Raw genomic sequence first — 11597 nt, 5'->3', positions numbered from 1 at the left:
CCCCACCTCCCCCGCCTTCTTCATTCATGGGGGTTGCCGAGGCTAGGGTTTGGGGCGGGTGTGGAATTCTTGTTTTGCCAACGAGTAGATTGCGATGGTTTAGGGAGTGCGTTCCCGCCCGAACGTCACCGCCGGAAATGTATGTTGGCCGGCTCCGTCACCTCCTAGAGTCTCCCGCCATCGCACTGGGCCGGATGCAGCCTCACTCCTCACCCCCTCCGCGAACATGACACAGCCGGGCTCATTGAAGAGTATAACTCTTCTGTTCAAGCGGGCTCAGCACAGCAGGCAGCTCGAACTCAAACCGCTCTTTGCCAGAGAAACTACGCCAGGTGAGTGGAAAGCAGGTGGCGGAAAACGGTCCTCAAAGGCCCGATAAAAGACAGGGGCGCAGCGGAGCGGATGGTCTGGTGGGGCCGGCGGGTCGAGATAGTGACAACTTGACTGAAACCAGCAAGTCACAGAACAACCAATTTAGCATTGATGGAATTTTTTTTTGTACTGTAACTTTTGATTGTGCTGCTAATGTTCCGCAAGTGGCACAGGTATGACCACAATACGACCAAGGGCGTAGTAAGAGTCGACCAAGACGGGGAGGGGCAGGGTTAGCGCAACTTGCCCAAATACAGGGATTTTGAATCTCAAGTTGCCTACCTTCCAGACGGCTATCTAGGACCGACAGAGCGGTGCCCCCCCCCCCCCCCCCCCCCCCCCCCCCCCCCCGCGGGCCCCCCCACCTCACTTCCTTAATACGCGCCTGAACAGAACACGACCCTGCCAATGCCGTGCGTCGGGAAGCAGATAGTGTCGAGGGAAGTATCGAGGTGATTCAGAGACCCAAACCCCCCTCCCGTTTTCCTCCGGGATAGATGGACATTAAGGGCCGATGTCCCCCCCCCCCTTTCTGGCCTGGGTGTTGCGCGGCCCGCATCATACAGATGACCGCTGCTGCGAACTGACCGATTGCCTCGCTGATTGCCTCTCCTTCAGGAGGCACCTTATCAGACTGATGGGCGTGTGGAGATGGTCTCACGCGCGCTGCAGACGCACGTCCAACATCCCGCCCAACACAGTCGTCAACAGGGTCCTCAATGACCCTCATTTGACGTCAAAATGAGCTCAATCTGGCTACCTAGCTGCGGTAGACCCTGACCATGGGCGTCAAAATGAGGTCATTGAGACATCATTTTGACAAACATGTTTTACCTGGGTGTGTCCTGCAGGGTGGTCTCGCAAGGGCCGCCCTACCTGTTCCCATGTTTACGTATGTAGGACTAAAACGTCACTATAAAGGTTACATTTTCAGAGGAAAAAAATCGGCCCGTTGTCATGTTGTGTCAAAAACTTAAATTTGACCTATTGGTGACCATTTTGTGTTACTTGGGGTTGGAGCGGATGGGACGAATATCCAGCCCGCACTGGTAAATCCTCGCCAAGGATTGTGCTGCAAATGAAATCTTTAGCACTTTGATCGAAACGACTAAGCAGTAACAATCGTTTGCGAAATCAGTGTGACATGCAGAGCGTGAAGTGAGCGATGCTCGCAGTTCTATTTCAAGTGCGACTCGGCGGACGCAGCACACAGCCACTCGAACAAGTTCCAATCACATAACGACCACAGTGACGTCGTCATAGAGATTGGCCCAAACCAGCCCAAACCCTGGATCGCTTTAACGCCGGTCATCAAATCTGTAGGCAGGGCCATAGCAACTACTTCCTCACGAAATTTTGGCGCCGTTCGCTGTGGGCACGGGCACAACTCTCTCCTCTTCAAGTGATCGTATTTTACTCTTTAGGTTTGTTTGTTCCCTACCGATTAAGCAAAGGAACGACCGGGCGACGGCGCGCGGGCGGGACCGCCTTTGTGCACAAGTTGCCGTGGAAACAAAAAGAAAGAAAACAAAAGAAGCAACAGGAAACCCGGCCGATCGGATGAGTCGGCCGGCGTGTGCGCAGGAAAATGCATGATGCCGCGAGAGATCGTCGTCACCGGCGCGAGACGAGACAGGCGGTGTCCCTGTGATAGTGGATGAGGGCCGTGGGGGGCGATACGGCAGATAAGGCGCACTGACCGCGAAAAGGTGCGCGGGGTGGCGTCAGTCAGTAGGAGCCCGCCTGTGCACGCCAGCACGCACCCGCACGCGCCCAGCAGCCGACAAACACACTGGTAATGACAGGGAGCCCCCTCACAGTGACACCACACCACTAAGAATTGAGAGTGGCGTCTTTTGACGCCAAGTTTTCGTGTTCCCCGCGAGAACGCCAAATATTAGCGTCTTTGAGCGGCCAAAATTTTGCGTCAACTAAGGGAACACAAAAAATTTGCGTCTTACGACGTCAAAATTTGGTATATGAACGCCAATGTTTAGGCGTCTAAAGACGCCAACCGGTGTGGAGCTCCACTACTTGACGCGACATTTTTCTCAATTAGAAAAAACAACCGCAGTGCCCAAGTTTTCGCTCCGGAGGGGTTTGTTGGCATATGCAGTTTTTTGAAAAGAAAATTTCGTGTCCAGTGTTTAAATTTATATGAAAAGTATTGATGTTAGCTTTGCAAAACAAACTCTTCACAGTTTCTTTAAAAATAAAAAAAGCTTTTAGTACCAGAATACTACAATAAATGTGTTCCACCAGTTTACTGAACTGTAAATCTAGGGTGTGCATCACTGTGAATAATTTCGTCGTAAATTTACAAAATATTTTGTATCTAATACTTACAAAATATGTTGTAAATTTATGAGACCCCAATGTTGCTGTTGCTCGTCGCTGAATTTTAAGTCGATACCTTGTGCTTGTTAATGCTACATTTTTGAATTTAAGTCGCACAGTTGTTGGCTCGACACCCCTATCTATCGGGTGTCGATAGTTACTATAGTTTTGCGTCCCTGCACTGAAATCCGTTTTGTGATACTTTTACTCAATTTTTGGGATAACTGGTGTTTTGCGATTCCCACGCTAATGGGCATGATAACTCCAAAAAATGTGATAAAAGTATCACATTTTTGTAATAAAATCATCACTAAAAATATAATAAAATAGTTTTTGTGATAATTTTATCTCAATAATGTGATACTTTTATCGCAGTTTTTGGACTTATCATGCCCTTTAGCGTGGGAATCGCAAAACACCAATTATCGCATGGTTTTGTGTTAAAAGTATCGCAAAACCAGACTCAGTGTGGCTCATGCTCCGCTTCTCCACGCAGCCGGCCGACATGACTCTCTGTGGGCGCTTGGCCCGCGCGGGCCTGTGGCTCGCGCTCCTGGCCGTCGCTCTGGAGGCCGTGACCGCGACCGAGTACTCGCCGCCTCTGCTCAACCACAGCTACGTGGCGCGCGCCGCGTACGACGACCACGCCATGCAGACGCTCTACAACATCGCGCGCAAGGTCCTCAGGGGAGTGCAGAGGCCCGCCCCTTTCCCCCCAGGTACGGACTGAAACGTTAAATGTCTACGTCGTCGAGTTGGCGATGTGCGCGGGCACTCCACTTAAGTAAATTCAGTGCACACCCAGAAACAAAACAAAAAGTAAAAAAATAAATACAGCAAAACTCGAGGAAAAATCCAGAGAAATATTCAAGAGAAAACGTAAAAATTAGTGTGCGCTTGAATTTATAGTGAGGAACCCCTTGGGTGGTGGTCCCGGTCGGTGTATAGGGATTTGGGAAGTCTACGGGTAGGTTCTCCAGGGCGACACGAGGGCCCTCCGTGCTCCCCCATCCCCTCCACGGCGGGCCGGCCGCCCCGCACGGCTGCGTGACGGGTCGGCCTACCCGACGCGTTGCAGGCGTTACGCCAGGCCACCGTGCAGCGTGCAGCCGAGCACAGAGAGGCCATTTAAAAACTGAAATGGGCCGCTATAGTAGTAGGACTCTCCGTCACTGTGGCGGCAGGCGAAGAAATCAGAAAACAACGCCAAACTGTACGCCAGCGCCAGGGGTCACAGATATCAGATATCGACCACTACCGTAGTCAGTGCGAGAGATGCAGACTCATGGCCACGAGCTTCGGACAACCTTTCCTTAAACACATTCACGCAGTGCTTACCGCGCAAATCTCCAGTAAATTAGCCAACCGCAAGTGCGAGTGCGTAAGACCCTGAGAGAAAGGCCCATATCCCCGCGGAGAGCCATGAGCCATGTGCCAGGGTGACCATAGACCATCGCACAGGGGCCTACGCACTCGCATTTGCTAATTTAATATCAGATTATCGTTACAAAACATGTGCCAAAGTTCTAGCAAAGATGGTCCGTGGCTGATGGCCATGGCTCAGTAGACGGCGAACACCTGGTAGAGCTCGATCGCTTCGACAAACATTTATATTTCAGTTTGTTTGCCACTTATTGACGCAAATTCAACCATTGACCCTTAGATAGAAATTAATACAACCCACACAAGTTAATGCAATATAACCACTGGCTTATACATGTTTATATTTGGCAGTTAACACGTTCACTGCCAGGCCAATATTAATGGAAAAGTGCCCGAACTCACGGTGGTCGTGCGGCACCAGGGTGCCAACAAGTGAACGACCTCTGGTGTGGTCGTGTGGCATCCCAGGGCTAGTACAACCACCTGGTAGTCGTATGGCACTTAGAGACTTGGAGTGTACGACCAGTGTGGTCGTATACCACCGTGTGGTCGTATGGCACTCAACACTATTATCCTACGACCACCGTGGTCGAAGGCCAATGGTGTTGAGTGCCGTACGACCACATGGTGGTCGTAGGTCCCGTGTCTTGAAATACGACCATCATGTTGTCGTCCAAGACAAACCCTTGAGTGCCATATGGACACCTATAGTTGTCGCATCTTTATCTCCGATCCACAGTCCAAAGGCGGGGTTTTGATTGTCTACCCGAGACACCTCCAAGCCAGACATATTTTTGGTCTAGCATAAACCCCTAGGGTTTGAGAAATTAAAACTTAAAATTACCTATTTGGAAACATGGTGGTCGTGTGGCAGTGAACGGGTTTTAATGAATCCTTAAATATAACGCAATAAACTTTTATGAACTCTTAGCAAATTGACTTGAGAACAACGTCCCTAAATATAAAACAAATTTAAATTATGTTTGTGCGGTTGATTAAGTTGCAAAAACTTGCGTTACACGGGAGCTCTAGAGAGGGTCCCCCTGGGTGCCTCTAATGGGCGTTGTGACGATGGTTCGCCTTGTCTTTACCAGCTGCAGTGCTGCACCCATCGAGAAGTGAGTCAAGCATTTTCCGACGTTCGCAATCGAGCCTCGGCGAGCTTTATCTCCTAAAGCCTTTTAAAATACTCTCCGTGTCCAAGTGTCATATCTACAGCAGGAGCATTTTAAGTGCAACCGTTACCCCCCCCCCCCTTTCCCCTCTCTTTCCCGACTAATAAAACCTAAGATCTACCCACGCAATGCCGTGCACCAACTCATGGTTCTCACCGAAACTTGTTTGCGCAGCAGGGAGCAATGCCAAACTCAAGTGTGCGAATGTCGCACACTTACAGGTGTGTGAACGCCATTTTTGCACATGGGGAATGGAGGCACACGTCTGGGAATGTCAATGGAAAATTCACTCCCTTTACTCTTATTACTTACTAAAAAGATTGGTCTTCATATTATGATGAATTGGGTTTGTAACGTACATAGAGGATTTGGGACCATCATATTACAAACAGATTTTCTTTGTTTTACAAAAAAAAAGAGCACTAGACTTCGTATTACAAAGCCGAATCCCCCGTAATGCAAAGGATTTGTTTGTATTACAAAGGTTCCAAACCCTTTGTACGTGACAAAGCTCTTCGTGAGAAACTTACAGTGTTTGATACGAATGTGCGTTCACACACCTAGGAGTGTGCCACATCCACACACTTGCGTTCACAGTGCGTGATGGGCGGTCTGTTGTAATCGGTTCCAGGCCTGTTCGTCGTTGAGGGCGACCGGATCGAGACGAAGCTCGACGGCACGGCGGACGTGATCTCGTACTACGGCGGGGTTGTGGCTATAGTCGTGGTGGGGCTCATCGTGGCCGTGGCGGTACCCTGCGGCGGCTTCCTCTGGTGCCTCTGCGGGGGCGGCTGCAAGTGCAGCTCGGGCAAGGTCCACAAGAGGGGCGGTCGTCCCCAGCAGAGCGACGCAGAGCTGGACCACGCGGAGCACCGGGAGCCCGGCCCCTGCTTCGTGCCGGCCGCGCTCGGGGTCACGGCATGCGTGATCGCGTGAGTTGTGAGCAGACCTCTCTGTCTGTCTGTCTCTGTCTCTCTCTGTCTCTGTCTAGAACAAGAGTGCAATTTTGCAGATTTTAAGTGATCTTCCCTGCTTATAACACACTTTATGGGGCGCACAACATATTCAAAGTCTGAACGTTTGGAAAGTGTGCAAAGTATAGACGCTCGTTTACACACTGGTCTTAATAAAAGTAAAGAAAAAGGCATACCAAATGTCAAAAGTTGCACACCAGGTGGTTTGCTTCTGACTCCGGAAGTGTGCATAAAGTCTGCACATTTGAAAAGCACACCATTGGTGTCCAGCTTCTTCATTTGTTCCACCAGAGTAACTTTTGGCCTGATTTCAGAGCGGGAGCCTGTCTGACCCTTGCAACCAACGCGTACATGGACAAAGGGATCATTGCCTTCCCAAACCATATATCAACAGGGATCGATGACGTCACGCTTTTCGCCGACAATTCTATTGTGGTAAGTGAATCCTAATCGGGACACGGAAACTCTCCTTAGTGAGAGATTTTATGCTCAAAATGCGGCAATTTGAGCAATTTCGCTTAGTCCAATCAAAGCGAGAACTTTTGTACTCGCCGTACTTGAGTCACATTCACCGAATTCTTACTCTAAGGGAGTGAGATTTTCCTAGCCTCGCCCATTGTCGTGAGGCACCTATTGTGTGAGGACCAATAAATATAACTAACTCGAACACTGAAAACAAAAATATTTCTCTCAGGAGAGCGATTTTTTTAGGGTCGCAGATCTAACCCTCCTGAGAGCAAGATATCTGACTAGCATTTACTGAAAGCCGAATGGTCACTAAACAGATGTTTCCCAATTTCTAAAAATATGTGTTTGTTGCAGGAAGTCAATACCTTCTTTGAAAACAATTACGATGAGCTGTCGGACGCATTAAACTTAGTTCTATCTAGTGAGTAAAACATTTGTTTACGCGAAAAACAACAAAACGATTTCCATTAATTAGACATTTTAATTTAGAAAACCGAAGAAAGGCAGTCTCATGAAACACGATTGACTCTGACTTACAGGTGGCAACAAGTCTATTTCTAGCATAGTAAACAATATCTACAAAGCATTGCCTGTAGAGACTCTGAATACAATTTCAAATGGATTGGTTGATATTTCAAAGGACTTGACAGATATAAGCAAAAACGGCGGGGAAGTTGTAAAACAGTCACAAGATATTGCAAAGGGTGAGTTCGTCAACCCAACAGTCGACCAAGGAAGAGTGAAGTCTGTCTGGGCACGAGGAAGTGTGTGCCTACTAGGTCATCTGATGGAAGGAGTAAACCTGCAATACAGAGACATATTGTAATGCCTGCAGGTACTTTTTAACAGAGTACTAGAGGTGCTAGATCTAATAATTCTTTTGTTCTAGTGGTGAAAGAAGTTAAAGATAGCATTTCTACAAAATGTCCTGGCTCCGCCTGTCAGACCATTATTGATGCTCTCGACACCCAGACGTTCCCTGCGGTAATACATTAAGGACCCTCACCGCTCAGGGGGAAACATACGTGTCAGCTCCTAACAACGTATATCGTCGTGTTTCAGCTACCCGATTTGTCGACGAGTATTAGCTCCCTGAACCCCTTTGTCGACGCTTCGTTTAAATCGTCCCTAGAAGCAGGCGTGAAACAGGTCGACGAGATGGCTGACAAAGTAAGTGGTAAAACCTGTGAGCAATTAGCCACTTTAACCAGTCTGCAATGAAATAGACGTACATTTTGTTGAAATCGTGGCCCTTAATTTGATCATATTTTGACAAATTTTCGTCAAATTGGATTGGTCTTGACATATTTATTAAGGCCAAATCACACTCCAAATTTTTTCAAACGATATCGTTTTGACATCGCGACGCATCCTACGAAAAAAGTTCGATCTCCCCGGCGTATCGCTCCAACAAAGTTCGATCTCCCTTATTTTGGGGTTCGTAGCGAGGTGGAAGTTCAAACACCTCGTACGTCAATTCATGAAGACAATAGAATTTTATTACTGCTACAGTAAATTTCGTAATCTTTTAGAATCAAATAGAATCTATCGGTTTCCTTTTAAGTGGATTATCAACGAAGATAGTCCGGTTTGAAGCCTACGGTGCAGATAAAAGCTGAAAAGGAGATTGAACTTTGTTAGAGCGACACACCGGGAGATCGGACAATGTTGAACGGCGCGCCGGGAGATCCAACATCGAACTTTGTTCGTAGGAAACGTCGAATGTTTTCACGTCTTAGCAGTACCATGGCGGGGCTAGAATCAACGGTTTCTCGACAAACGACGCGTCGTTTTGATGTCGTTTCGACGTCGTTTATCGAGAAGCCGTTGAGTCGAGCCCCACTATATTACCGCTGACCGCTAAACGATGCTGTCAGAAAAAATTCTGACCGGGAACTAACTATTTTTCTAGGCCAATCAATACGTCGATGAAACTATCAAGTCAATTAATTCAGAAATAGTAAAAACGCGCCAAGAACTACAAAAGACGTCAAAGGAACTGATCGAGCAGGTCCAAAGCGTTAAAGACTCTATTAATGATATTAATGACAAAGTGGATAGCATTTCTGACGATTTTGAGAAGTATGACGGTTACAAGTAAGTGCATACACCCTGCGTCCATAATTGCCTGAAGCTTTTTATTTTGACTTTATTAACCTATTTTTCACATCATTAGAAATGGTGGACTCATCGTTGTGGGATTGGTTTATATGTTAATTGCAGTAGCAATCATGTTTGGACTGGTGAGCGGCTGCTGTTCAAAGCACAATTCATACGCAATCCTAAAATTGTAAGTACTCAGTCACTTTCAAACGAATGCATCGTGAGTTGCCTAAATACAGGCGCGTGGTGCGTATTTTCAGGCGTCTCATCTAGCTGAACTGGCGGTTTTGTGTACTTTAAAAGCATACATTTTTTCGGCAATCCAAAACCTTTTATCAGAAGTTGTAATTTCTTGATTCTAACAATTATTTCTTTTCTAAACCGCCAAGGCCCACCTGGTTCATATTTTTGACAACATTTGTGCTGATGATCTTCACGACAGCCGCGTTTTTGGTAGGTCTGGTCGGCGACCGTGTCTGTGAAGCTGTGCGCGAACCAGAAAACAACGAGATCATAAATCTCTTTGATACTTTGATTACAAAGACGCAGTCCGACAAGCATGTTACTGGTAACATAACATACTATATTAGGTAGGTTAACAGGCTGCTGTCCACTGTCGGTATGTTGCGTTGCCGCGCAGGGGCCGAGGAAGGCGCGAAGACTTGAGAATGACGCCCGCCTCCCTCAGTGCCAGGGTGCGAGCCAGCAAGTAGGCAACACGGTAAATGCAACGTCTGATTTTTTTTCAGGAAAAAGGGAAGGGAATAATTTCCCAGAGGGAGTTTTTCTCAAATATGTGGGTTCCTCAAAGTGTTCCATTTTTTTCTGAAAGAATCAGACATTCTCACTGTGCAAAATAGTTGTGGTTTTAGGGAAAATTTTCCCTGAAGCGTGTCGTAAAATTTCAATTCAAAATTGTAAAATTACAAGCACTATATATCGACTTGGAATTTATCGACGAGCAAGTTTGAGGGGTCATCGAGGGTTTCATAAATTCACAAAATATTTTAAATGTTAACTACAAAATATATCGTAAATTTACGACGATATTTTTCACAGTGGTTTTTACCGTGAACCTGACATGCCGACATGTCTTAGCCGCACCTAATGTAATGCACGAATACAAACCGCGCATGGATAAAAAATAATGAGATTTTATTTTATTCTTTTAACAGAGCTTGCCAAAAAAATGAGACGATATACAACGTTTTAAATTTGGATTCAACGGTCAAAATCGACGAAATTCACGATTTAGTTAATAAATTTAAGTTTGACGATTTTTTGACAAAAATAGAGAAAGCCCAAGATAAAATTAAAAATGCCAATCTGATACCCGAGGATATTAAACAAGAACTGGACCAACTAGAAAACTCCGATTTGGCAAATCTAAATCTTGACGACATAAAAAATAAGGTAACATCTTATTGGTAAAATGTAGAAATAGAAGTACATTACAGAATCAAAATGGGTTACAATTTTAAGGAGTTGTATGACACTGCGAAACTAACGCGTGCTTGATCATAGGTCCAAACTGGAAATGGTATTGTAGGAAAGCTAAATCCAACGGAGTGGGCATCCGAATTGGAACAGATCGGTCAGCAGGCGAAGGTAAGATGTGAACTATAATGCCAAACGACTTGTATAAGTAACCAAAGTCATATTTAATATTTCTTATTTGTCTCTTTTTGTTTATTGAAAACAGTACATTCTCATTAATTTTACAGGTGGACTTCACAACTGAAACGGAAAAGCTACGAGGGCAAGAATCCAACGTCAAATTACTTCAATCAACCGTAGCTGAATTGACAAGAGTAGTTGAAAAGCTCGAAAAGGACTCTCGTTTAGGAGCCGACAACTTTTTGGTGGCTTTGAAGTCACTGGTATCTCAAATACAGGACGCTGAAAAATCAGTTAAGGCAGTAGACTTTGTCCCGGTGAGCATACAACAGAAGAAAATGTCATTCTTTTACCAAAGTAATGTTTGCGCAAAAAATTATTAGGTAACACAATTCTACCAACTAAAGCGGATGCCCAATCTTTTAGGTAGCCGACCAAACTGCGACAAAGTTCAAGGGAGAAGTGGACCAGTACCTTACGTATGTGATATCACGCGTCAAGAACGACGCCCTCCGGTGCGGCCCTCTCAGCCGTGTCTTCGACAGTCTAGTTGTGGCGTCCTGCGACGAAGTACTCGGCCCTTGGGTGAGTCGAGAGAAAGTCTGGTGTGTGTGTGGGGGGGGGGGGGCGACGCTCGCGGGAGGCTGAGAGCCCCTGCAAACCACGTGGTAGGCACTCCCGCACGGCACGCCTGCTCGACGGGACTGCATACCCACCAGGCGTCTCACTTGACTTGACTTGGCCACCCGAGCAAAGTAATTCAGAGAGGGGACTGGAGCCAATTTTTTTTTCCCCGGGCTGGTAATACTAGGCGCACGCAGAATTACAAAAACCGCGTGCGCATAACAAAAAGCTTTTCAGGTATTTCTGTATTTGCACGACGCGTGTACGATTATCCTAAAACGAGGCGAAGGCATCGTGCAAATAGGTGAAAATAATTATTTAAACGCATTTTCATCCTGATCTTATCGAGACTTAAACCTGGAACTCTAAAATAGACGTGCACGCCCTTCTCCACTCGTCCAGCGAATACGGCTGGCAGACAGCGCGTTCTGTACCCTCTATGAACTACCGCCCGCCGCAGGCCCCTGGAAGATATCCAGTTAGCGTAAAAGTGAGGAAAAGTGAGAAGTGAAGTGAGGCCGAGTGAGGTGAAGTGAGGCTGGGC

At 46.7% G+C, this 11597-nt stretch overlaps 1 protein-coding gene across 2 annotated transcripts in view; it reads left to right on the top strand.

The window, feature by feature from the left end:
- Positions 1–2000: 2000 nt before the first annotated feature.
- Positions 2001–11597, top strand: part of LOC113205168 (prominin-1-A) — a 10900-nt gene continuing 1303 nt past the window's right edge. Inside the window, exons 1-15 of one of the 2 annotated variants that reach the window (XM_026420679.2) lie at positions 2001–2167; positions 3206–3428; positions 5899–6199; positions 6556–6676; positions 7064–7130; positions 7249–7413; positions 7599–7693; positions 7772–7879; positions 8622–8806; positions 8886–8999; positions 9202–9402; positions 9988–10225; positions 10337–10420; positions 10537–10746; positions 10856–11014. In XM_026420679.2, coding sequence (XP_026276464.1) covers positions 3215–3428; positions 5899–6199; positions 6556–6676; positions 7064–7130; positions 7249–7413; positions 7599–7693; positions 7772–7879; positions 8622–8806; positions 8886–8999; positions 9202–9402; positions 9988–10225; positions 10337–10420; positions 10537–10746; positions 10856–11014 — 2262 coding nt within the window. In that variant the 5' untranslated portion in view covers positions 2001–2167; positions 3206–3214. The remainder of the gene's footprint in view (positions 2168–3205; positions 3429–5898; positions 6200–6555; positions 6677–7063; positions 7131–7248; positions 7414–7598; positions 7694–7771; positions 7880–8621; positions 8807–8885; positions 9000–9201; positions 9403–9987; positions 10226–10336; positions 10421–10536; positions 10747–10855; positions 11015–11597) is intronic. The other variant, XM_052267349.1, reaches the window with a different exon arrangement.

Source organism: Frankliniella occidentalis, unplaced genomic scaffold, assembly GCF_000697945.3.
Source record: "Frankliniella occidentalis isolate FOCC.00 unplaced genomic scaffold, Focc_3.1 Scaffold50, whole genome shotgun sequence".
Lineage (NCBI taxonomy): Eukaryota > Metazoa > Arthropoda > Insecta > Thysanoptera > Thripidae > Frankliniella > Frankliniella occidentalis.
This window is presented reverse-complemented; position numbering and strand designations above follow the sequence as displayed.